General features: G+C 40.7%; 1 protein-coding gene across 1 annotated transcript; it reads left to right on the forward strand.

Annotated features, from left to right (window-relative positions):
- Positions 1-27,617, forward strand: PXT1 (peroxisomal testis enriched protein 1). Its single transcript, XM_041768818.1, has 4 exons — positions 1-67; positions 985-1,162; positions 19,637-19,767; positions 27,025-27,617. The coding sequence occupies exons 2-4, from the start codon at positions 994-996 to the stop codon at positions 27,127-27,129; spliced, it is 405 nt and encodes a 134-aa protein (XP_041624752.1). The 5' UTR covers positions 1-67; positions 985-993; the 3' UTR covers positions 27,130-27,617.
- Positions 27,618-27,733: the final 116 nt, after the last annotated feature.

Raw genomic sequence — 27,733 nt, forward strand, 5'->3', positions numbered from 1 at the left:
TCCAAATTGAGATGTATTGTAAGTGTAAAAGACATACTGGATTTTGAAGACGTACATTAACAAGAATGTAAGATATTTCATTAATAATTTTTTATACTGATTACTTATTGGAATGATAATATCTGGATTTATTTTGGGATATATTTGGGTAAATAAAATATATCATTAAAATTACTTTTACATGATTCTTTTTACTTGCTTAGTGTAGCTGCTAGAAACCTTAAAATTACATATGTGAGTCACAAATTTGTATTGGGTAGCACTGATCTAAGACTCCTGAAGTTTTCTCCTGTTACTTTTTTTAGTTGTTCTTTATTGTCTGACTGCTCTTAACCATTCCTTCCCTTTCAGTAACTGCTTAGATTTAGAAGGTAAACTAGAAAGTGAAACTCTGTGGCCAACCCTTAAGTCAAGAGAATTAAAGGCACTGGTAAACAATGAAAAGTCTCAGTTCAATTCTTCAATGTATTGGGTTGGTGCTACAGTATTAGAAAAGGGTGGGGCAGCAGGAGAATAGTCTTCATTAGTGTTTGTAGAGATGGACTATGTGTATGTGGAGACATAAAGAGATAATACAAAATCATACATTCACAAGGAAGTAGGACAAAATGTATTTCATCTCCAACCCTCCCCATCTCTAGGATTTTAATCTATTTTCTTTTTGGTGATGTTAATACGTCTGCCTTTTTCTATGCATACTTATTTAGACTGCTCTGTTGGTAGAATGTGGCTATTGAAGAAAAACTGCTTGGAGATGAGGATGTGGGGTGGTGTTGCAGATCTAAAGACCAACAGCATAGATCTTAAAGATGTTTATCTAAGTTGAAAAAAGACCTTAATTACCCTGTTCCATTTTCCACTCTAAACCATAACCCTTAGATATGTAGAATAAAGGCTGCTTGTATTGTGAGAACACCAATATTCATCAAACATACTGAATATATACTGATGGGGGAAATTCTCTGAAGATATATTTTTCAACAGGGAAAAAACATGAAGAAAAAACATGATACCATTGTTTGTGAACCTAAAGAACTTCTGAATCCCTCTCCCAAAGTAACAAATTGTTGCAAATCTCTGTGGGTGAAATACAGTTTTCAGAAGGAGTACATGACCCGACTTGTCAGCTCCCAGCCAGTTTCAGCCATGTCAAGGAACCCAGGTAAGATATTATTTGTGTTAAGCTAAGATAAATATTCTATCTAGCACATATTTTTCTTGGTATTGAGGACATAAAATTGGGCCTTAAATAGATTATTTAAACATTAACTGTAAGAATATAGTGGTAAATCTATTCATCAATGTTCTTCGGTAGTAAAAATCTAAAGCTGACTTTGCCTCATGATACTAAATCTCTTAGTGTCTATTAGCTCTGAGTTGTTGATGTGACAACTCATTCAGATGACCCCAAATTAACTAAAATAGATCATATTTGTCTTTTAATACAAATTCGTCTTTAACTTGACCTGACAATGTCCATGTTGTTAAGTAGGGAAAATACACTTTAGGTTCCTCTTTGATTTTGCCAATATAGGAGAGAACATGAAGGAAAGATAAGCTTGAATTACTGTTTTACAAAAATTTGCACGCTTACTAAATGTCCCTGAATGTTGGAAAATTAAAGCCTTATGTTGTGAAGGATATTAGGATTAGGTGTTAAATTTATGGGGTTTTTAGACTTTTAGATTAAGAATATGCTAGACACCTGAGAGGAATAACCAAAGCTAATTTCAGACTATTCTCCATTTTAAAAAGAAGTACAAGCCACTGAGAAAGTGGCAATTTCAGGCATCCTGATAGTCTCTTGCCACCATATCAAATAGGGTAGCTATCTTCTAGAAAGACCTGAATTGACTAAAATACTGAATTTTGATATGTGCAGGTGTCAACAATGATTGCTTAAAGCCTGAGACTGTCACCTGTGAATACCTTCTAGAACATGTTTGAGATGTAACCCGTACACCATAAAGTTTAACCTCTTAAAGGGCAAAATCCAGTGGTTTTCAGCATATTCATAAGGTTGTGCAGTCGCAATCACTGTTCTGGAACTAATGTTGTAAACTTTTCCTGGTACGTTTTCACACTCAGCTAAACCGTTGGATCCTCACAGATTCCTCCTCGAGCCCCTTCGAGGTGCCCCATGGGAGGCTGGTCCAAATGCTTTCCTAATTAGTCTCGCCTCACACGCAGAAGCAGGGTGAAAAACAAAGCTCCTCCGCTTGATGTATGGGGTGACAGCCAACAACCTAGTCGACGTGTTTGTTCTCGCTCTGTACGTAAGACCTGGTCTTTTTTTTTTTTTTTTTTTTTTTTTAAGATTTTATTTACTAATTCACGAGAGACAGAGAGAGGCAGAGGGAGAAGCCGGCTCCACGCAGGGAGCCCGACGCGGGACTCGATCCGGGTCTCCAGGATCGCGCCCCGGGCCGAAGGCGGCGCTAACCCGCTGGGCCACCCGGGCTGCCCCTGGGCCTGGTCTTTCAGTCGGGCGGGCCAGCGGCGAGCGTCCAGGGGCTGGGATCCGGCACGAGCCTCCCGCTTCTTTCCCACCCGCTTCCCGGCCCAGGAGGCTGCCGCGCGCTTCTCCCTTTGCCTTTGGGGGGCATTTAGGTGCGTGCAGACTGAAGGCGGCGCTGTGAGAGGGCAGCGGAGGTGTCCGAACGGCGTCAGAGCGCCGAGCCGCAGGGTGAGGGGAGGCGCCATCCGGAGCACTGCGGACACGCATCTCACGTCTCCCGCTCGCCGCCAGGGGCTCGGAGAGCGCGCGGCGCCTCACCGCCCACGCGGGAGAGCGCGCGGGCCGCCGGGAGCGCGGCGCGCGCCCCTCATTGGCCACAGCGGGCCCACGTGACCTGGCCCGCACCGCCCCCGGCGCGCGCGCGCTTTCCCGCCGGAGAGCGGCGGCTGGGCCACCGCCATTTGCAGGGGCTGGTGGGGTCGCGGGAGGTCGCTCCGAGGGGCTGCGGAAGCTGTCTCGCCGGGAGCCTTAACAAGAACAAGAACAAAAAAACCAAAAAACGCCTTAAGTACTGCTCAACGTAAAACCCCTACTGAGGAAGCTGATTCTTGAAAGGTCTCCTTTTCCCCTCTTTTGGCTTTTGGACACAGACTGGAAGTGGAAATCGCCAGTGTTATGCAGTGTGAAGCCCACATCTGTTTCTCTTGTTACTTTCGGGAAATAGACACGTTTGAACGTAGAACTCCTCGGAGAAAGAAAACAATTTTTTAAAAAAAGATTTTATTTATGAGAGACACAGAGAGAGGCAGGCTCCCTGCAGGGAGCCCAACATGGGGCTCGATCCCGAGTCTCCAGGATCACACCCTGGGCCGAAGGCCAGCGCCAAACCGCTGAGCCATCCAGGGATCCCCAAGGAAGCAATTTTTGTGAGGGGAACTTAACCACTTTTTCTTGGAAAAGTTGGGATGCAGAGGATCTTGGGAAGTCCAGGGCATCCCCTCTGGGCATCCCCTCCCCTTGGGAAGTCCTGATAAGTCGTTTAAGGGAAATGAGAAACTCTTGGGGAAACAATTAGTAAAAACAAAATAGGGCTTTTCCACTTCTAAAAAATGTAATAGTTACTGGTAGGGGAGGGCAGCATGACGTAAGTGTGTGTATGGGTATAAATGAGATAAGTGCATTGTATAAGTCTAGTCCAGTTATTCAGCCTCTTTCTCCCTTTGAGAGTGCTTGGGTGCTCATTTTTGCTTCTCCTAAGTCTCATCAACTCCCTCTTCCTCTAGGTGGACACATTTTCTTATTTTATTCATTAAAAAAAAAAAAAAAAATGCTAGGGCCTGCTGAATTCCAGACGCCATGCTACATACTGGGATGACAGTGATGAACAAAAACATTAACAGTGCCTTCCATACTGGAGCGTACTGTGTGGTAAAGGAGGCAGATAGTAGTCAATTAAACATAGTAATGTTCAATATGATGGGATTAGTGCTAAGAAGAGGTCCAGGTGCTATAATGGGGCTTTGACCTAGCAGAGAGATTAGAGAAGGCTTCGCTCAAGATGTAACCCAGGACTGAGAACCTGAAGGAGTTAAGGACAGTGGGAGTTGCAGGCAGAGGGAGCAGCTTGGCCAAGGGAGAGCTGATAGCCTCTCCCCTTCCAGTGACTGCCCATCTCACTCCTTTCCACCACATGTAAATTAATCTTGCTTCCAAGTTATCAAAGACACTTTTTTCATTCAATTGTTAAGTTCTTAGGGAGTGACTCATAACCTATAATTATTGTTATAGACAATGTATGTACAGTAGGTAAGTATACACTATACACATCTAGGGATGCCTAGGTGGCTCAGTGGTTCAGCATCTGCCTTCAGCTTAGGGCCTGATAGTAGAGTTCCCTGATAGAATCCCACCCACAACAGGTTCCCCTCAGGGAGCCTGCTTCTCTCTCTGCCTGTGTCTCTGCCTCTCTCTGTATCTCTCATGAATAAGTAAAAAAAAAAAAAATCTTAAAAATCAATATATGCGTCTAATATACATTATCATCTCTTGTTTTATATAATAAAAACATGCAATGATTATAACCATTTAGAATATGATATATCTCAACAGAACTAAAAGCACTACAGGAATTCAAAGTGGTAAGAGAACACATTCTTTTGGAAGATTCAAAAAAGACATCTTGAGAAAGTAATTTTTGAGATATGATTCAAAGGTAAGATTTGGTCAAACAGGATAAGAAGGCTGGATGGATGAATTGAGATGTGATCTAAGAGCCTTGAAAACCAGTCCAAAGAGTTTATAGAAACTAAATAGAAATGTTTTATTTCACTTTTAAGGACTTTCCTGAGATATTTTTTCCTTTCCAGTGTTTACCTTGGAAAATTTAAAATCTACAAAAGTCTATGGTTAGTCATATACCTTTTACATGGATTTACCATTTTTGGGAGGGAGGTGGCACATTTACTTTATCTTTTTATCTCTCTCTACATTCACACATACTCATGAATGGATGTACAGATGTTTTTCTTTGCTACAAAGAAAGTTAGATAAAGTAGATATACTAATTTCATCTCTAAATAATTCTATCTCTAAATAATTTATCTCCCAAGAACAAAGATTTTTCTGCATAACCGCAGTACAATTATGACATTCATGAGGTATTTTTAATTTTTTTATTTTTTAAAGATTTTAAAAAATTTATTCATGTGAGATGCAGAGAGAGAGAGAGAGAGAGAGAGAGATAGGCAGAGACACAGGCAGAGGAAGAAACAGGCTCCTCACAGGGAGCCTGATGCGGAACTCGATCCCGGGACTCCAGGATCATGCCCTGAGCTGAAGGCAGATACTTAACCTCTGAGCCACGCAGGCATCCCTGAGATATTTTTTAAATGAAAATTTGAGTATTCACATTAACATATCAATAATAAATGAGTTACTAATTTAAAATTTTAAAAAAAATTTTTTTTAAATTTTTTAATTTATTTATGATAGTCACACACAGAGAGAGAGAGAGAGGCAGAGACACAGGCAGAGGGAGAAGCAGGCTCCATGCACCGGGAGCCCGACGTGGGATTCGATCCCGGCTCTCCAGGATCCGCCCTGGGCCAAAGGCAGGCGCCAAACCGCTGCGCCACCCAGGGATCCCGTGCTGCGCCACCCAGGGATCCCTAAATTTTTATTTACTTATGATAGTCACACACACAGAGAGAGAGAGGGGCAGAGACACAGGCAGAGAGAGAAGCAGGCTCCATGCACCAGGAGCCCAACGTGGGATTTGATCCCGGGTCTCCGGGATCGTGCCCTGGGCCAAAAGCAGGCTCTAAACCGCTGCACCACCCAGGGATCCCTGAGTTACTAATTTTATATGGCATGCAACAATGACTGAGACAATAAGTGCTATACAAGTGTTTGCTTATAAAAACACATTTTCATGAGTGGAAAACCAAAGAATATGAAAATTTTGGCATATGGTGAAAAGTCTTACATTCTTGTTCCCTGTCTGTTCAGTTGCCACTCTCAGCACTTCTTATTATAGGCAACCATTGTTCTTGATTTTGGGACATCCTTCTAGAGGTTCTTTATGTAAATATGAATAATTGTGAGTATAGATTTTTATACTCCCTTTTTAGAGAAAAGGTAGCATACAGAGCACATTGTCTTTGTTTTCTCACTTAACAATATGATTTGGAGATCTTTCTGCATTAATACAGTGTTATTTACAAAGGCATAATATTCCATTGTGTGAATATAACAATTTATTTAAATAGTTTACCCTTGATATACATTTCGGTTGTTTCCAATCATTTACTATTGACAGGAATGCTACAACAAATAATCTTGAACATATTTGCATTTGTAAAATTTGACAGATACATTGCCCCCTACAGAAGTTGTTCCAGTTTCATTCCCACCAACTGTGGGAGTATCTTCAGGCTTTTGATAAGGTTCTATGCCAAGAGGCAAAATATGTGAATGTGAATTATTGTTGATGTTGTACAAGTTTAAATGAAATATTTGTCTTCAAGAGAAACTAAAAGGGTGTTTCTTAGATAAACTTATAGAATAGCCAATGTTTTTTCATCTAACCCTATGTTCTGTCCCATTCTCTCCACTCCCTTTATGCAACTGCATCTTTAGAATCATAATCGATAATATCTGTTGGATACCTTCTATGTGTAGGGCATTGAGCAAGATTCCAGAGTTATGAAATAGAATCCTCAAGGAATTCACTGTTCAGTTGATCAGACATGCACAAAATATGAATGGTTATTATGTTGAGTTCCAGAATGCAAAACACATCTCTGGCTTTGGCACACTCAATCCTCTGTTGCATCCTACCTCCATGTCCTTCCTTTTCTGCCCCTTTGCCTACCCAGTTGAGCTACCCAAGCCTTGTTGCCTTTCATATAGCTCCTCATTTCTCTTATTGTCCATTACTGAAACATATCCAACTTGTATTCCATCTTCCTAATGGAGATACTAGATTTTGTATTTCCCAGATGACAGTTAATTGATGAGTTAAACTAAGAGATGCAAGTCATTATGCTTTTGATTGGCATAGGCAGGGCTGGCCCTTACCACTTCAAAGTAGGTGACCTCCATTTGGAGGATCTCCTTACTTGATTGTGCCCAGAGAGGATAGTATTTCTCCTCTCTGGGAACCTTCTCTCCTGCGGAGGCTCTCAGTCCTCACTAATACCCTCAACCCTTCGTTTGGGTGTCAATTAATCATTAGGGTGTTATTTCAAGATGGCCTGAGATGTGAATGTCATTAATATGTGTAGGTTTCATGATACTCTTGAAAACAGCAATAGAAACTGAAATGGCAGTACGGTTGCAATTTTTATCAAAGGGCCATATATTTCAGCTACTATGTAAGCCACCTACGTAGGGGCTTACTCTTGCCTGAGGCAAATTATTGTACTGAGACCCTAGCCCTCCCTGCCCCCTCTCTTCACCCTCTCCCTCTTTACTCTGTTGTAGGGTTCAGGAACTCTGAGGGCCATTGCCCTCAGAGCTTTTTTAAAAAAAATATTTTATTTATCTTAGAGATAGAGCGAATGGGGAGAGGGAGAAGGAGAGAAGCAGACTCCTTATTGAGCATGGAGCCCATCATGGGGCTCGATCCCAGGACCCTGAGAACATGACCTTCGTGAAAATCAAGAGTCAGAGGCTCAACCAAAGGAACTACTCCGGCACCTTTCAGAGTTCTTTACTTTTGAACCCAGTCAGGCAGCCCTGGCTCAGTGGCATCTGGCAGAAGGAAAGGGGGCCTGTGAAGTGGGGTGGGTGCTCTCCCATGCCCTTAGACACTCTTTCCCTTCATCTTTTCCCAGGCTGCTCACAGCCTGGCTGATCTCTTGTGAAAGACTTTTTTTTTCCAACTGTATTACCCTGCATAGGTGATACACTTTGTACTCAGGCAGAAGTGGTTCTCACTGGCTGCCCAATGTATTTAAATGTATGGAATCAGGGACATTTGGGTGGCTCAGTGGTTGAGCGTCTGCCTTCAGCCCAGGGTGTGATCCTGGAGTCCCGGGATCGAGTCCCACATTGGGCTCCCTCTGCCTGTGTCTCTGCCTCACACTCTCTCTGTCTCTTATGAATAAATAGATAAAAAAATAATAAGTGTATGGAATCAGGTAATGATGTATTTCATTGCATTAAATTTTTTTTCTCCAGGCACTCATGCCCATGAGAACAAATCATGGATTAGAGAGGTTGTTTTGGTAAAAAGGGCCTGTTTTTTTGGTAAAAAGGGTAAAAAGTAGCCTTCTACTGTATTTGTTGAATGAATGAATGAATGAAGGCTAAATTAGTATCCAGCCTCTCCTTTCACCTCTACCCTATCCCACTGTCCCATTTCCAGAAGAGAAACTCTTTAACTGGCTGTTTTTCAGTTGTGTAGATTAATGAGTCTCAACTCTGTATATTAGGATCACCTGGGAAGTTTTTTTAAAACAAAAACAACCTATGTGTAGGTTTATTCCAAGAACAACAAAGTGTTTTTTTTAAAATTTTTTTTATTTATTCCTTTGAGAGAGAGCATGCGTGTGCAAGAGCATGCATGAATGTGCAGGTGCACAGGAGTAGAGGGGAGGGTCAAAGGGTGAGCGAAAAGCAGATTCCTTGCTGAGCAGGGAGCCCGATACAGGGCTTAGGGCTCAGTCCCAGGACCCTGGGATTATGATCTGAACTGAAGGCAGTTACTTAACCGACTGAGCCACCCAGGCATCCCCCAAATTGTTTTTTTTTTTTTAAGTTTTTATTTGCTTATTCATGAGAGACACACACACACACACACATAGGCAGAGACACAGGCAGAGGGAGAAGCAGGCTCCATGCAGGGATCCTGATGTGGGACTTGATCCCGGGGCTCCAGGATCACGCCCTGAGCAAAGGCAGATGTCTGCTCAACCGCTGAGCCACCCAGGCGTCCCCCAAATTGTTTTTTTTTTTGTCTCCAAGTCGATAATCATGTATAGCCAGAGTTGAGAAGTATTGTTCTAAATAATGTGTTTGTTCATCTATCTCTTGGTTTATCGAATTGATGCCATCCATTGATTCTTTTTTTCCTATTGATTCTTTAACATGACAGATAAGGTTTAGCTCATATCATACCCTCTCTTCTCATGTTTAATAGTTAAATTATTATTGCAATACTTCTCTTCGTTGTCTTTGTAAACTTAAGCAATTTAAACTCCTTATTTCATATATTTTCAGCACGATCACATGACTCCCCATTTTATAAGAGGCAGATACTAACTTCCCAGTCCTCTGCTCACCCTGCTCTTTGTCCCTTACACTTTTTTATTTTTATATAGCCAGAGTTGTTAGCATTTACATTCTGGCCTCCAGCCACAAGCAACTCTTCCATGCTTTGTCCATCAGCTGAGTCCAAAAGTTAGAAACCAATAACCTTGGTTTACATTTTTGTACCTATGTAAATACTGCAAAATACCAAGTCTAGTGATAGTTAATAAGATGTATAAGGCTTATTGTATACCTGGCACCTATGAACATCAGTTTTTAATATCATAATAATCTTTTTTGAAATATTTTATTTATTTATTTGAAAGAGAGAGAATGAGCACAAGTGTGGAGGAGGGGCAGAGGGAGAGGGAGAATCACGCTCCCCACTGAGCAGGGAGCCTCTCAGGGCTCAATCCCAGGACTGTGAGATCATGCCCTGAGCCGAAGGCAGCTGCTTAGCCAACTGAGCCACCCAGGTGCCCCTAATATTCATAATAATCTTAAAGTCCTTTTTAACAAATGAGGAAACTGAGGCCCAGAGAATCTAAGTATCTTGCTTAAGAACAGGAAATTAGAAAGTAACTGGGCCAAACCTTGAAGCTTCCCCTGTGGAGGATAGGATAGAAATTTCTTTTGTTTAGATTCAAGGTTAGGACACCTACTGGCTGGAAAGAGAATGCTCATGAAGGATATATACACATTTTTTTCTTTCTCTTTTTTTGGGGGTGGGGAAGGTGATGGTTGTCTTCAGCTCCTGTTATACAACTCTGATCAGTTTTCTTTTTTCCATTTCTGTTAGTAACTAATTTCAGCCACTTTAGGATCCCCTTCTTTCTCAGCGGATGGCATAGTTTTCTGCTTCATGTACAAAATTGATGTCATTGGGGTACACACCCGAATCTCCTTCTCCCTTGCTCCAGACTTCTTTACACCAACATCACAACTTACCTCCTTCTATTCTATCTCAGAGGAAGGGCACACCCCCTACTCCTCCCCACCCCCCACCTTCGATTCGAAATTAATCGAAGTTTAATTAATAAACTTTCCATGTACTTTTATTCTCATTGCTCCTAAAACTCTGGGATGTTGCCTCGACAATTTGCTCTACTCTATCTTTCATTGAGATTATTTCTGCTCTAATTCCTCTCCTCAACCTACAAAACCTGCTCAGGACTCTCAACCTAGGAAATTCCTTCGACATATCTCTTCTTTTTGCTACTGCCTATTCTCTCTCCTTTCTTCATCAGGGCACCCTTTGGAAGAGTAGTCTATACCTCTTGGCGCTAAATCCAGTCTGGTGGCTCAAATTCACACTTCGCTGTCATGCAAACTTCTTTTCATCCTTACTGTATGAATAATTCTCTTTTGCTCTACTTCAGTCCTGGGAGATACCGGCAGTCCTTTTTGAAAAGAGCAGTTTGTCCTTGGTGAGAGATTTGAGCTTTCCTGAGATTGATTATAGTGGTCTTGCTAAATTTAAGCAAACTATTTTGAAATTGTTATTCAGCTTGGGTATTGTTAGCTATTGAACATTCAACTATATATGTTTAATTGGTTTTGAAAAGATGTCTTTTTAAAAAAAGTTTTATTTATTTAGAGAGAGTGAAAGACAGCATGAGAGCATGGTGAGGGGCAGAGACAGAGGCAGACGCCCACCAAGCAGGGAGCCCAATGTGGGGCCCAGTCCTGAGACTCTAGGATCATGACCCAAGCCACAGGCAGACACTCAACCAACTGAGCCAGCCAGGCACCCCTGAAAAGATGTCCTTTGAGATGAGGCAGTGACCACTGATTTTGCACTTGGCAGATTTAAATGTTCAAAGTAGTTGAACTTACAGCACTACTTAATGGCTTAAAGTGCTCTTAAAAGATGCCACTTTCCTCAATTAAAAGGAAAGGTTTCACTGAGTTTGAGGTGAGGCCTTACCTTTCACTAAGGTAGTTTGTCTCTGCAAAGGAGACGTATGTATTTTTCCAATCTGGAAGCAGATGGTCCCACATGTGGAGAGGCCAAGACTTCAGAAGCTTCACACTCAGTTCTGTCCACTTGTTGTGTCAGCATCCAAAGGTAAATGGTTGTTCAAGACCCTGAAGTTTAGGGGTGGTGGCCACCAGCAATAAAATCCATATGTACAGGAAGGATTTTTTTCTCGAAGTATAATCACTTCCTGGTGATTGAAACAGGGACAAAATTGCCGTGTCATACAGGTAAGGTACCATGAAGTTTAACACAGACGAATGCCCTGTTAGAAGGAACTATAAAGCAATTCCTTCATCTTCAACTTAAGCCACATTATAATTTGCTTCACATTCAGACCATAAACTTCCTGTATGACCTTTTATTGTTTTCTGGACTTTCTTATTGCCTTTCCTTTTTTTCTTCTTTTAAGGAATTTATTTATTTATTTATTTATTTATTTATTTATTTATTTATAGAAAGAGAGAGAGAAGGAGGGAGAGAGGGAGAGAATGAGCAGGGGCAGGGGAGAGAGGGAGAAGCAGACTCTGTGCTAAACAGGGAGCCTGTTTGGGGACTGGATCCCAGGATCCTGGGATCATGACCTGAGTCAAAGGCAGATACCTAACCAATTGAGCCCCCCAGATGCCCCACCTTCTCTTCTGTCACATGATTTATAATTTCCATTTCTTTGAATTTCCCCCAATTTTCAGCTGTACTGGCTCTTCTATAAGTCTCCCTTGCCCAGGAGACTTCCTTTCTAGAGCTGTTCTCTAACTCCCATCTAGTCTCTTTCTAGGCATATTGCACCTCTGTCATCCGGGGACTTTCCCAGATCACGTGGGTTGGATTCACCTTCTGCCAAATCTTTTTCTTTCTTGGTTTAGTCATAGTCTGTTACTGGAAGACTTCTTTTGGAGACCTCCTCAGGAATTTTGGATGGAAGAAAATCTTCCCAAACCTTCATATATCTGCAGATATCTTTATTCACCTCTCACATATAATTGAGAGTTCTGCTAGACATGGAATTCTAGGTTGAAAATAATCTTTTATAACATTCTTCAGGGCAAAAATAGTTCCTTTATATTCTAGTATTCATTCATTCATTCACTCATTCATTCATGGGAAATGTGTTGCCAAACTAATCAATGTTTCTCTGGAGATTTTTAGCACCTCCTATGCTTAGTGTTTTGAAATTTTATTTATTTTATTTTATTTTATTTTATTTTATTTTATTTTATTTTATTTTATTTTATTTATTTTGAAGTTTTAATATGTTCTAGAAGTGAGGTTTTTACTTCCCCATTTGTTGTCCTGAGAACTTTGTGGGGCTTTTGTGTGTATGTGCGTGTGTATGTGTGGGGGTTACTTTCTAATATGAAGTTTGGTGTCTTTCAGCTTTGGGGAGCTCTCTCTTACGTTCTTTGCTTTGAAATCTGCCCCCCCTCCCATTTCTCTCTTTCTGGCATTCCCATAAATCAAATACTCATCTTTCCATATTGGCCCTCTAGGTCATCTTTTCTTTCATATTTTTCACCTTCTGATTTTTTTCTGAGTGATTTCCTTGACTTTATTTTTTCAGACCAACTGTTATGCTTTTAATTTTGGCAATCATATTTTTTAAATCAGAAAGATTTTGTTCTAGGATTATTCTTTTTTCATAGCATTCTCTTTTTGTTCTTGAATGTAATATTTTCTTAAATCTCTCAAAATATATACATTAGAGATTGCAAACATTCTCTTCCATTCCTTGAATTATATGTTTTCTTTAGGATTAGCTTAGTTTGTTTTTCTGGTATTTGTCTTGCATTCTTTGGTCCTTCTCAATTGCCTAGTGAACCTGTGTTATTTTAAAGAAATATGGACTGGGAAGCTGGTGTGGTTTTTTTTTCTCTGCTTTGTGTGAGTAGGACTGTTTTCTTAGATGGTAGCAGTAGCTAACATTTATGTAGTGTCTACGCATGTTCCAGGCACTGCCTTGTGCAAGCTAAATATATTAATTCATTTAATCATCTCAAATACCACTCTATGAGGTAGTTACTATGATATTTTATTAAGTTTCATTACATTCCATCAATTGTAAAATATACCATCATTTTGTTTACTACTAAGAAGATAAATATACCATCATTGTTGTTTACTACTAAGAAGTTAAATGTTGTTGAAATATGACATGCCATAGGTTATAAAATATATTTTGGTTTTAGAGGCATTAAAAAATCTTAGGGTTGGGGCACCTGGGGGGCTCAGTCTGTTAAGCACCTGCCTTCTGCTCAGGTCATGATCCCAGGGTCCTAGGATCAAGCTTCACATTGGGCTCCCTGCTCAGTGGAGAGTTTGCTTCTCCCTCTGCTTCTGCCTCTGCTTATGCTCTCTCTCTCTCTCTCTCTCTCAAATAAATAAATAAATAAATAAATAAATAAATAAATAAATAAAATCTTTGGAAAAAAATCTTAGGGTTGATGAAATAATACATTACTATTCCCATCTTACAGTTGGAGAAACTGAGGCACAGAGAGATTAAATAACTTGCCCCAGGTTTCAGTGTTATCTGTAGTGGGTTTTATATTTGGACCCAAGTGATCTGGTTTCAACATTTTACCACTTTGCCTAACTGGCTCCCCGCTGAGTGGAGACTCATATAGAGGCATAGGAGAGCTCTGAGTTGGGGGTGCTTTAGGGAGATGAGTTAGGGAGCTCACTTTCTGGTCCCAGGTCCCCCAAATGCTAGAACAAGGAGATCGTTAATTTGAGGCACCAACATTCCTAAAGAAACCTTAGCTTTCTTCACAAGATTTGTTTTCTTCCATTAGAGAAGAGTGGTGTGGGTTTTTTTTTGTTTTTTGTTTTTTTTTTGCCTGAAGTGTGTGGGTATAGTGAGTGACCTGGGGGTGTCGAGGCCACCAAGTGATACAGGTGATTCCCATCAGATTTCCAGCCAATGTCACATCTCCTTCTCCCAGCCCTGGAAGGGCTCCATTTAGTGGAGTAAATGACCTTGCAAGCCTCAGGAACTCCTGTGGTGAAGTCTTGGTGCTTTCTCTGCCTGGCTTATTGGTCCATATCTTGTCTCATCTGCTTTCTGCCTTCCAGAAACATGCACAGATCTCCCATCTGCTGTTGACCCAGTCTTCCATTCTTTTCACTTTCGTGGTTTTATTTTTTTTTTCATACATTCATTTTGGTGATGTCTTGGGAGGGATTAGGGACAATGGGAGGCCAATGCTTGTGTTCAGCCTTGAGCCAGAAGTCCCTAGACCTCTACTTTTAGTGAACAAAATCAAGATTATGAAAGCATGATCACTATATGAGAAATTAAAATATTCACATTATAGCTAGCAGCAGAGAAACACTTATAAAACCATATTTGCTTAGAAGATTTCCTGAGTGCAACTGAAGGGAGAGGTGGTCAAAGTTTCTTATGTAGGATTCTTAACACACAGCAGTGTTTTTTTTTTGTTTTTTTTTTTACAGCAGTGTTTTTTATTTATTTTTTTTACAGCAGTGTTTTTTAAAGTTACAATACATTGGGGCTTATTATTTGCTTTATGAAGGAATTATTCTTGCAAAAAGATTAATCACATGATTGTCCCAGATTTCCCAGTAGCCCATTTAGACTATGATTTTATTTTCAGAACTCTGTGTGGAAATATGTGTGTATATATATAGTACACACATATATATAGTATATATGTTATATAGTATAATACTATATATACTATTATATGTATATATAGTTACTATGTTATATAGTATATATATGATTATACACTACTTTATAAATATAAATATATATAAATATATTATATTTATATAATACAAAATATATGTTTATATAAATATATATATATATATATATATTTCTCCATACAACTTTTCAGCATAGAGCAAGATACTTTTCCCCTCTGGACATAAAAAATTCAATACTTGGAAAATACAGTTTTATTTACTTTTTTGTTTAATTTGTTTTGGTTATCTTGTCACAGGAGTTCGCACTTCTTCAACATATAACTGTTTTAGAAATTTGATTTAACAATTTCTTACCTGTAATTTTATAATATTTATTATAATATGGTGACATAGTTATTTTGCTGTGTAAATGTCTGCAGGACAGGGATATCAGTCTCTCTTTAAGAGTCAGCAAATAATGCTGACTAAACAGGTTAGTACAGCAGAGCCCTGAAGCCCTTTTGTATTCAACTTTAAAAAATATATTTTATTTATTTATTTGAGAGAGAGAATGTGTGTGTGTGTGCATTCATGAGCACAAGGAGCGGGGGAGAGAGGGGCAGAGGGAGAGGGAGAAGCAAACTCAGCACTGAGCAACTGAGCAGGGAGCCAGACAAGGGGTTCAATCTTATCCAGGACCCTGGGATCATGACCTGAGCTGAAGGTAGATGCTTAACGGACTGAGCCACCCAGGCGCCTTGCATTCAACTTTTATGAGGAATGACTAAATGATCAGAACCAAAACACAAGCCGCCAGGAACCTAATTTTTATTTTATTTTATTATTTTTTAAAGATTTTATTTTGAAGTAATCTCTACATCCAGTGTGGGGTTGGACTCACAACCCCGGGATCAAGAGTCAATATCCCACCGACTGAGCCAGCTGGGCACTCCAGGAAACTAATTTTTATTTTTCTTTAAGATTTACTTATTGATTTATTCAGAGAGAGAGGCAGAGACACAGGCAGAGGGGGAAACAGGCTCCATGCAGGAAGCCCGACGTGGGACTCCATCCCAGGTCTCCAGGATCACACCCCGGGCTGCAGGCGGCGCTAAACCGCTGCGCCACCGGGGCTGCCCGGAAACTAATTTTTAAATTTCACTTTTGGAGTCTGTCCTGAAGCAGATTTATTGCCAACACAATTTCCTACACAGTTTTTCCTATATTTGACAGCTCTGGAAAATTGATATGGATATTGATGATTATTTGTTTGGTTGCAGGGAAGAGACTTACTCTGGTCACCTCCAAAAAGCTGTGTTTGCTGGTGAGAATGCTTATGAAACAGAACTGAACTTGGAGGGTTCAGGTTCTGAGGCAGTTCTGGGCCCAGTCTTTTTTGAGTCTTGCTTTCTAATGAATGTTTGTTCTGCTTACTTCTTCTCTGTTGGGAGCTTCCTCTATCTCTCCTTTAAATGTTTCCTTCCCCTTCATAATTTTCATTTGCAAATGCTTTGACTTATCCTAGGCCTGACATAATCCTGTGGCATTCCTTGTCCTACTGACAACTTTTCCCTTAGTCTCTTGAACATTGAACAGAGGTGAAGGGACCGTGTTCTCTTGAGAGGCTAGGTTCTGACTACCTGGCCAGCCAGTGTATGTGCTTAGGTCAGGTATTCATCTCTGATCCAAACAGCTGTGGCCCAGGGTTGGGTTGGGGACATGGAAGGAGCTTGATTGCTTAGGCAACATGGCAGATTCTTTTGGAAGGGGATGTGGACATCACATTAAAGATGGGCATCTTTAATGAAAGGACCGTAAGGTGTGTTTCAGGATTCAGAATCATCATCATCATCAACACACACACACACAGAGTCATAGTCAATATACTATAGTTACAAGTAACGATGCCCAATAATATATTTTAGAAGGAAATTTTCTTTTTTTAAAAAATATTTTATTTATTTGAAAGAGAGAGCATGAGCAGAGGGAAGGGCAAAAGGAGAGGGGGAGGGAGAAGCTGATTCCCCACTGAGTGCAGAGCCCAATCCCAGGACCCTAGGATCATGACCTAAGCCAAAGTCAGATGCTTGACCCACTGAACCATCCAGGTTCCCTGAGAAGGAAATTTTCAAAAAGCATTTAAAAATGGTTAGGAAAACACTGTTTCTTCTGCTTTCCCATTTACTTCTCTCATTATTCCTTCTCAGTCATTTTTATGGTCTTTTGTTCCTTTGCTTACCTTGTTAATCATCAATCTTATCCATCAGCTATATAAGCTCAGAAAGATCTTACTCACTCCTACATTTTTATTGAATAAATAAATGAAACTCATAAATCTTTGGAGTTCTGACATCCCTTGAGCTTTGGATATATTGCTTTTTTTTTTGTTTTTTTGCTTCAGAAATATTACAGATGCCTGCTAAGATGTCCTACCAGGTACCTTAAATGTATAAAAGAACTCAAAATTAACTTCTTCTTCTTTCTAACTGCCTCCTCTGCCTTCTATACCTGTCCTCCCTTGACCCTCATTCTCTGTACAGCTGATGATGCCATCACCTTTCCAGTGTCCTGAGCTGGAAAAAGTAAGAATTTCCTTTTCCCTCACATTTCTCAGCTAATCTATTGCCAAATTCTGGCCTATTCTGCTTCCCAAGTATTTATAGGATTTGTTCTCACCACTCACCCCTATTAGTACTGCTTCAGGTGTGTATGCACTAGTTCAGGCTCTGTATGGTGAGGTTTAAGAATATGGGCTCTGCAGCCAGGCAGACCTAGGTTTAAATCCTGGCTCTCACACTTACTAGCTTTCAAACCCTGGGCAAATTACTCAACCCATCTAAATCACCGGTCCTCAAACCTGGCTGCCCATGGCAACTACCTAAGGAGCTTTAAATAAAATACTGATGCTTGCTTGGTTCAACTGATTTCATTGGAATGAAGTGAGGCCTGAACTGTGTGAATTTTTAAAGACTTCCCAAGGGATTCCAAGCCAGAGCCAAGTTTGAAAAGCACTGCCCTAATCCACAGTTCTCTCATCTGTACCGTGCAGTTATGACCACATGGGGGTCATTGTGAGGAAGTAGTTAGTAAGACAATGCTGGCGTGGAGTAGGCATGCTAGTTATTGTAAGGCAACTCCTTATCATCTCTCTGCAGTACTTTGCAGTAGCCTCTTACTGCATTCCCTGTCTTAAATCTTACCCATCTCCACTTCAATCCCAAAAGGAAAGAGCTAGAAGAAATCTGATCCTGTAATTTCCTGCTTAAAATCCTTCGGTGGGTCCCCTGCTCTCCTAGATAAAGTCCAAGCCTCTTTCTGTGCCTTTATGATTTTACTTTTGCCTACTCTCTTACCTCTGTCTCTCATCATCCCCTGCCTTTCAACAATAGCCCTACTTAGACTTTCTGTACAAAACCTCACTGTCATCCCTGTGCTTTTGCTCAGTTGACACTTCTGCCTGAAAAATCTTGTTTGCCATCCCTTCCCAGCTGGGCCCACCCCCATCTCTCCCTTCTCCTGGCTAATTTTTCATTCTTCATTCTTCAAGACTGAATTCAGTTATCACTTTTTTAGGGTCATCTGTCCTGACTCCTCTATGTAGACCTTGCTCTTATATATAACATGTTGAATTGTAGTTTGTGTCTCTCTCCTGCTAGATTTTTTGAGGACAGGACTTATTCTCTCAGTTCAAAGCCTGGAAAATCAAAGTCCTCAAATTGTATTGAAACAAAATAGGTTCAATGCAAAATTTGCTGTGTCTACGAAGCCATACTTATATCTACTTTAGTCCAAATTTATTTCCTCCTCCTCTGTATGCCTGAAGCACTTGGTAATTGTTTCATCCCAACCAGTGGGTTGTACACAACTTAAGGACAGAAACCTTGTCTTTATTCTTTGTAAGTTCCCCAAAGCATCCAGCACAGTAGTTTACTCATAGTATTGCTTAAAAACACTCATTGGTTGTTGAAAGCAAATAAGGTTTGGAGGAACTCATTCAAGGACCATGGATATAAGCATGAAATGGAAAAATCTATTTTACAAAACTATAAAGATAGAGACCTGAGTTGTGCAGTAGAGTAACTATTAACCATGTTTGCCTCCTGAGTGCTTGAAATGTGGCCCATTGAGGAACTGAGTTTTAAGTTTTCGTTATTTTTAATTTATTTAAGTGTAAAAACTGACACTTGGGTGACGGGCACTGAGGAGAGCACTTGATGGGATGAGCACTGGGTGTTACACTATATGCTGGCAAATCAAGTTTCAGTAAAAACAAACAAAAAACCTGACACTTGATTTCACTGTTGGAAAACTCTTAAGTATGTTTGGAACAACTGGGTTGTATATATCTACCTTTAAACTGTAGATTTCATGAAATCAAAATACAGATTAAGGTTTTCCAATGAAAAGATAGCACCTGGATTGAGATTGCTGTAGGTATAAAATAAACACTGGATTTGAAAGGCTTAAGTATAATAAATAAGAATGCAAAACATATTGGTAATAATTTTCTATTGATTATATGTTTAATGCTAATACTTTGGCTATATCGTCTTAAGTAAAATATACTACTAAAATTATTTTTGCTGACGTTACTTCTAGAAGATTTGAAATGAATATGTAGTTTGAATTATATTTCTATTGAACAGAGCTAATCTATTCCAAGGCAAGACTTTGCATTTCTATAATCATTGATGATGAGATTTCATCCCTCTCATTGCCTGAGACAGTTTTTAGTGACAAGTGGGGAGTGATTTACAGATAGTTAATCATTTCTCTTGAACTCTTTCCTGTCAATGTAGATCACAGTCTGCCTTCTCAGCCTAAGGAGAGTAGCATTGGCCAGAACCATCACCAGGAGGAAATAATCCACAAGTTGGCCATGCAGTTGAGAAACATTGGAGACAGCATTGATCGTAGGATGGTTCAAGAGGTGGGTCTTCGTTTTCCCCAGCCACGGTCAGTCAGGTAGCGAGGAAAAGCAAACAGAACAATGGCTGTCAAGTGGCTGGGATGCCCAGGAATTAACAGAACACATGGATTAGTAATGTCTAGAGTATGAAACATTAGATCTGAAAATTGTGAACCTGAGTCAAAGCCAGTATTTGATCTCACACTTGCTATTCAAACTGTGGTACATGGACAGCTGTATAGCAGCAGCAGCTTTTGGCAGCTGGTCAAATGTGCAAAATCTCAGTCCCCAGCCTCAGTGCTGGAATCAGAATCTACTTTTTTACACATACCCCAGAGATGTGTGTGCACATTAAGGTGTGAGAAACGTTGCTCCACACCCTCAAACTAGAGTGCATATTAGAGTCACCTGTGGAGTTTGAAGAACAGCCGCCTGGGCCCCACCTTGAGAGATTCTGATTTAATTGGCATGAGATGTGTGGTCTGGGCACTTTTTTTTTTTTTTAAAGATTTTATTTATTTATTCATGAGACACAGAGGGGCAGAGACACAGGCAGAGGGAGAAGCAGGCTCTATGCAGGGAGCCCGATGTGGGACTCGATTCCAGGTCTCCAGGATCAGGCCCTGAGCTGAAGGCGGCGCTAAACCGCTGAGCCACCCGGGCTGCCCGACATCAGGTACTTTAAAAGCTCTCTAGGTGGTGGGGCGCCTGGGTGGCTCAGTCGGTTAAGTGCCTGCCTTCGATTCAGGTCCTGATTCCTATGGTCCTGGGGTTGAGCCCACCTCAGGCTCCCCATCCTCACTGGGGAGCCTCATGCCCGCTGGTGCTCACTCTCTGTCAAATAAATAAAATCTTAAAAAAAAAAAAAAAAAAGCTCCCCAGGTGAATCTAATACTCATTCAGGGAAGAAAGCCTTTGCTTTGTCATGGTTTTCCTCCTTGAACCAACCCAGAGGTGATAACGATAACCCTACCCCTCTGGTTTCTTTGTTTCTCTTGATTATTATAAGAGATAATAAGGGGAAATGGGAAAGAAGAATGATTACCATTTGATGTCTTAAGAGGTGTTCAAGTCTACCAGAACAACCTATAATTGGCAGTGGAGAAAGAGTGATATATGGGCTCCATAAGGGGGTGGGGCTGGGTGGGGGAGGGGCTGCCTTCAGAGCCCAACTTCTTTCCCTCAATTGGACCTGTCCTGTGATGATTTCTTGTTCATCACCACTGTTGCCATCATGTTGGCTTTAGGGAGTGCCATGCCCTCTTTTATGGTCGGGTCCAAAGGTGAACAATACTCAGCCCTTCCCTCAGAGAACACATTCCCTGAGACTAAATATCCCAACTACTAAAAGTCAGAAGGAAAGAGGAAATAAACACAGAGTGTCAAATAAAATATTTGATGGACAACTTTCATTCAAACACATTTTATTTAGTGCTTACTGTATGCTAGACTCAGTTCCAGGCATAGGTAGCCAGAGCAGACAGCAGGGCAGCAGATGAGCCTGCACTCGTTGAACTCGTAATGTAGGAGGGGGACAGTAAAGCAGATGACTTGTCAGATAGTGGTGCAGGCTCAAAGAAGGATGGGGCATGCTGAGTGATGCACAGTGACTTTGGGGAAGGCCTTTCTTGGGGAGGCAGTATTTGAGTGGAGAGTGGAAATCAGGTAATGAGCCGTGGGAATACCTGTGGGGAAAAGTGTTCTGGGCTGAGGAACAGGGAGTGCAAAGCCTTGTGATAGGAGCAGGCTTAAGGCACAGCAAGGAGGCTGGAGTGGAGAGAGTTGAAGTCCAGAAGTTGGTCTCAGTGTTAGAGGCAGTGGTAAGGTGTCTGGGTTTTACCCTAGAGATAAAGGAAGCTTCACGGAAGAGAGAGCAGGAGAGTGCCATGAGCTGATTGATCTACATTTAGGATAAGGACTGGCTGCCAGGCAGAAAGTAGGCTGTCGTGAAAATTATTTTAGCATATGTGTTGCCGAAGCGAGCACTGTCGTGAAAATTAAATGAGATAATTCATGTAAATCACTTAGAACAGAGCCTGAGCCACAGAAAATTATGATTAAATGTTATCTCAGCCAAGAATGAACTAATTTTCTGCCTTCGCCCTTTCACAGTTGGAGTTGACCACCTCTGCTATGGATCATTTATCACCGCATATTCCTGTTATTCACCATTTCCCTTCCAGGCCGCAGTCTCTTCTGTAGGAAAGTTTTCCCAGATGACTCTACTTTATGAATTAAGATCCTTAGCTCAATGTTCCTGCTTCTTTATCTGCAAACTCTGAGTACTCATGGTTCCTTATAATTTTTTTCTCTCAAGAGGAGAGAACAGAGGAGGACAAAGCACAGCGACCTGTTTTCTGTATTTGCCTCAACCCAGTCAAGAGGGCACTGCTCTAACCTAACTTCCTATTCAATTTTCCTCCTTCTTTCTTTCCCTTCCCTTTGAAGGTATAATTAACTTATGTCTTAAATTTATGCCTACAGCTTAATAAGTTGACATTGAACTCTCCTGGCTTTTTAAAAAAATAAATAACTTTATGGAAAAATAAAATTCACATACTATATAATTCACTTATTGAGATTGTACGACAAATGGTTTTCGAATATTCACAGAGCTGTACAGCCATCATCAGAATCAACTTTAGAACATTTTCATCACCTCAGAGAGACACCTCAGACCCAATAGTTAATAGTCACTTCTGTTTCCTCCCACTTTTCTTCCCAGCCCCACCCAATTCCTTTCTATATCCATGGATTTGCCTATTCTGAACATTTCATGTAAGTGGACTAATATGCAGCCTTTCGTGTATGGTTTCTTTCACTTTGCATGTTTTTTTTCAAGGTTCTCCCATATTGTAATACCTATCAGTATTCTATTTCTTTTGTTTTCTTTATTTGAGAGGGAGAAAGGAAGAAAGCACAAGCATGAGGAGCAGCAGGCAGAGGGAGCTCTATGTGGGGCTTGATTCCAAGACCCTAAGATCATGACCTGAGCTGAAGGCAGACACTTAACCAACTGAGCCACCCAGGCACCCTATTCTATTTCTTTTTATTGCTGAACATTATCCCGTTGTATGTATGTATCACATTTTATCCATTCAGCAGTTGATGGACATTTTGGTGGTTTAAACTTTGACTCTTTTTTTTTTTTTAATTTTTTTTTTTAAGATTTTATTTATTCATGAGAAACACAGAGAGAGAGAGAGAGCAGAGACACAGGCAGAGGGAGAAGCAGGCTCCATGCAGGGAGCCGGATGTGGGACTCGATCTCGGGTCTCCAGGATCAGGCCCTGGGCTAAAGGCAGGCGCTAAACCGCTGAGCCACCCGGGCTGCCCTAAACTTTGACTCTTATGAATAACAATGCCACGAACATTTGTGTAGAAGTTTTTGTGTAGAAATATGTTTTCAATTCTTTGTGGAGTATATCTAGGAATGGAATTGCTGAGTCATGGGGCAACTTTATGTTTAACTTTTGGAGGAACTTCTAGGTGGTTTTCTAAAGTGGCTGCACCATTTTACATTGTGGCACCACTTGTAGCAGTGGTGTGGAGTAGCAGGATGTGAGGATTCCAGTTTCTCCACATCCTTGACAACATTTGTTGTTAACTGTCTTTTTTATTATAGCCAGCCTGGTGGGTGTGGAGTCCCAAGTGATCTACAATTCCCTGATGGTCAGTGTTGTGTATCTTCCTATGTGCTTACTGCTCATTTGTATATCTCCTTGGAAAAATGTCTATTCATTCTTTGTCCATTTTAAAATTGGATTATTTTTCTTTTTCATTATTGAGTTGTAGGAGTTCTTTGTACATTCTAGGTGGAGGTTCCTTATATTTTCTCCCATTTTCACTTATTTGATGGTGTTCTTTAAGCACAGTTTTTAATTTTGATGGAGTTCAATTTATGTATTTTTTTCTTTTATTTCTGCTACTTTTGGGGTTATATTGCCTAATATACCTTGCCTAATCCAAAGCCATGAAGATTTACACCTATTTGTTCTTCTGAGAGATTTAGTTTTAACCCTTATATTTAGGTCTTTGATCCATTTGGAGTTCGTTTTTACATATGGTATGAGTTAAAAGATCATCTTCGTTCCTTTGCATATGGGTAGCCAGCTGTCCCGGCACTATTTGTTGAAAAGAAAAGACTATTCTCTCCCTATTAAATTGCCTTGTCATCCTTGTCAAAATCATTTGGCTGTAAATGTGAGGGTTTATTTCTGGACTCTCCATTCTATTTCATTGATCTATATGTCTATCCATACGCCTGCCCTAGCTTTCCCTGCAGCATTTTTCAAAGCTGGCTTTGCCCTAGACTGTTAAAGATATCTTGTCCTGGACCACAAAATTACATTTTAGACCACCTATAAATAGACCACAGTACATTTAAAAAATAATTTAAAAAATACCTCTGAAGTTTGGCTCTAAAATGCTCAAGGCTTTACTCTGCTGGTTCAAGACTTAAATCAAGCAACAGAATTTCAAATCTGGAATGGTATATTTCATATATAGTCATCATTTATTTACCTTTTGTACTCTGTTTAATCAAGTGGCCACAGTGATTCTCCAGATGTCTTCTTGCTTTTGGTGTATTTAAAGAAACTTTTATTCTTGCTCTTGGAACTTCCTAACAAAGAGCTATACTTTTGTCTGCTAAATGGATTGTCCTTGAGCTGCCATGTAACTTGATTTCTTGCGGTTTTCACTTAAGCAAGTGTTCTTTATTTTCAAATAGGCCTTGATTCTCAAAAATAACATCTTCTATTTTGCTATTTAGGGGTTTTGCGGGATTTTGGTTCAAGGACCTGGTATTTTCTCCCCCCTCATCCAGGGCATGTAATTTTCCTAGGTAGAAAGTATGGTTTATTTTTATTATTTTAAGAAAATATTTATTTATTTATTTTGGAGGGGGTTAGTGAGAGGGAGAGAGAATCCCAAGCAGATTCCACACTGAGTGCAGAGCCCATTGTGGAGCTCGATTCCACAACTCCGAGATCATAACCTGAGCCAAAACCAAGAATTGAATGCTTAACTGACTCTGCCATCCAGGTATCCCTAAAGTATGTTTTAAAATAGTCTTCCTATCACTTTTAGGATTTAAATATGTCTTTGGAATTTTTCTCTAGAGGACTCTTTCCTTCTGGATTCTAGAAATTGTGCCCTTGCCTCCCCTGCCATCCTTACAGGCCTAGGAGTGGCAATAATTGAGACATTACTAGCCTGGGTAACTGCATCACCTTGTTTGTCCCCCACCTTTGTAGATAGTCTCTTTATTTAACTATCCCTGAATTATCATTTTTTAAAAAAAAGATTTTATTTATTTATGAGAGAGAGAGAGTGCATGATTGAGAGAGAGTGAGCACAAGATTGGGGACAAAGAGAAAGTGAGAAGCCTCCCATGGAGCAGGGACCCCGATGTAGGGCTTGATCTCAGGACCCCAAGATCATGACTCAAGTGAACTGAACCACCCCAGTTCCCCTCTTTCTGAATTATCCTACTCGGCAGTGTGCCATCTGTTCCCTCTGGGACCCTCACTGGTACAATAATGCATATGGAATATCTTAGCTTGTTAGAAAGAGGGGAGAGAAGCCAATGTTTATTAAACAATTTCTTGCAGGTGCTCTTTGAAAGACTCTTAAACATTTCATTTAATTCTCCCAATAATTTTATGGGTTAGTGGATTAGCATTTCAGGAGAAATTGGTTGAGGCTCAGAGAGATTAGGTAACCTAAGGTCACTTGGCAATTAAGTGACAAAACTAGAATTTAAATATATGAGCATCTGATTTGGTGCTGTATACATTTTCTTATCTACATTGCTGGAAGGAAACTCGTTCAATTTTCCTAACTGATATCAACTAAAAAGGGGGGAAAATCCTTTAATGATTCCCAGTTGCTGACAGGACACAGTCTAAATTCTTTAGCTTGCTACTATTGGTTTATCTTTCATTCATTCATTTATTCAACTAACACTTATTGAGTATCTACTGTGTGTCAGGATCTGTTTAAGTACTGGAGTTATGGCAGAGATTAAAAGAGACAAAACTGGGGAACCTGGGTGGCTCAGTTGTTTAAGTGGATGCCTTTGGCTTAGATCATGATCTTGGGTTCTCGGATTGAGCCCCTTGTCAGGCTCTCTGCTTTAGTGGGGAGTCTGCTTCTCCCTCTCCCTTTCTCCTTAGCCCCCGTGTGTATGTTCTCTCTTTCTCTCAAGTAAATAAATAAAATCTTTTAAAAAATGAGACAACTCCCTAATCTCATGGAGTTGATAATCTAAAAGGGAGACAAACTGTAAGTGAACAAATAAAGTATATAGCTTATCAGACACTGATAAATATTGTGGAGAAAAATAAAGCAAGGAAAGAAATGAAGAGTGTTGGAGGATTTACAGTTTTAAGTTGAGGAGGGAAGGCCTTACTGGGAGGGTAATTTCTGAGCAAAACCTTGACAGAGGTGTGGAGGGAGCCCTGGATGATCTTAGGACCCCAAGATTCTGGGTCCTGAGTTGGGTGGGGTGGAGGAGCAGTGGAGGCAAGCGGAAAGCAGAGACTTAGAGGCAGGAGCAGATTCGGCATGTTTGAGCAAGGAAGCAATGAGGCTGAGGCTGAGTAGGAGAAAAAGTAGTAAAACCTATGTCAGAGTGGTTGGTAGAGGCAGATGAGGGAGGGCGCTGAGGTCCCCCTGAGGACTGAGGCAGAGCAGCTGGAGAGCACTGAGCAGAGGAGCACAGTTCACGGCCCACCAAGTCTGCTGTGTTGAGAAGGGACTGCTGGACGAGGGACAGGGACAGGGAGACCCATTTGTATTTGACTCTCAGCCTTGTTCTCTTGATGTTCACAAATAAACAGTGGTGTGTGCTTACTGCTCCATAGACCTGCTGTGCTCTGTTACCTCCAACTTGGCTCATATTCACCCCCACACACTCATCTATGTCCTATCCTTTCTTTCAACCCCAAAGCAAACATCTTGCTTCTTTGAGAGAACAAAGCAAAGGTTCTGCAAAGCCAGAGGAAGAGGTCATCAGTCCTGAAAAGAGTGCCCCGATTGCTGATGGTTAAGATGGGAAAACCCGCCCAGAGGAAGACTTCCCAGGGCATGCAGAGGATGTGGACATTACACAACAGACCAAGATATTGTCCGGCTCATACAGTTCAGAAAGCAGCCCAAGATGCTTGTTTGTGACATTGATTGAATTAATCTTAATATGGAGTTTCTATCTACTGATTGTTCTATTGCTCTTTTTTTTTTAACCCCCTCCCCTCTCATTCTTGTGTTAAACAGGATCTTCAACAGGAAGTCAGAGAGGCACTGGCTCATTTTGTCTTGCTTTTCTTTGGAGGAGTTCATGTGTTGCTGCGCTTTCTCTGGAATAACCATTTGCTGTAAAAGGAATGTAAATGCCAACTTCTGCTTTGCTCCTGTCCTCTGAGAAAACCTGAATCCTACTAGAACAAATGAAAGAAAACCCTTCTCCATCTCCTTCTTTTTTACCCATCACTGTTGGTTCACACCTGGTTTGTTGGAGAAATGCAGACTCACTGGCCACTTGTTTGTGCAGAGCAACCAGCTATGAGATGCTTGTGATTGCCTCCTGGAAAAGCCCAAGGAGGCCATGACACTTAGAGAACATCAGCGCTGTGGATGGTCCCTGTGTTCCTTGTAAGGAAATCTTAAACATTTTCTTCCATGAGTGAAGTTGAACCTCATCCTCAAAGCAGAGGTCACAGAAATGAGTGCTTTCTCCTGCCCCTTCCTGGGGTACCAGGCCCTCCAGTGATCTGTTGGTCCCCCCTTGTTGCCTGTGCCCAGATCTCCAGTGCCCTGTTCTTCCACCTGTCTACCTCATCTTCCCTCTCTTGCCCCTTTTTGAAGTATCACGAGTATTAAGAAAGTTTGTGGTTATAAATTATAAGTTCTATATATACCTTTTGAGTTCTTTGTAGGATAAGTATTATTTAAAAATTAATAATTTAAAAATGAAATAAATATT

This window comes from Vulpes lagopus, chromosome 1, assembly GCF_018345385.1.
Source record: "Vulpes lagopus strain Blue_001 chromosome 1, ASM1834538v1, whole genome shotgun sequence".
In the NCBI taxonomy this organism is placed as follows: Eukaryota; Metazoa; Chordata; class Mammalia; order Carnivora; family Canidae; genus Vulpes; species Vulpes lagopus.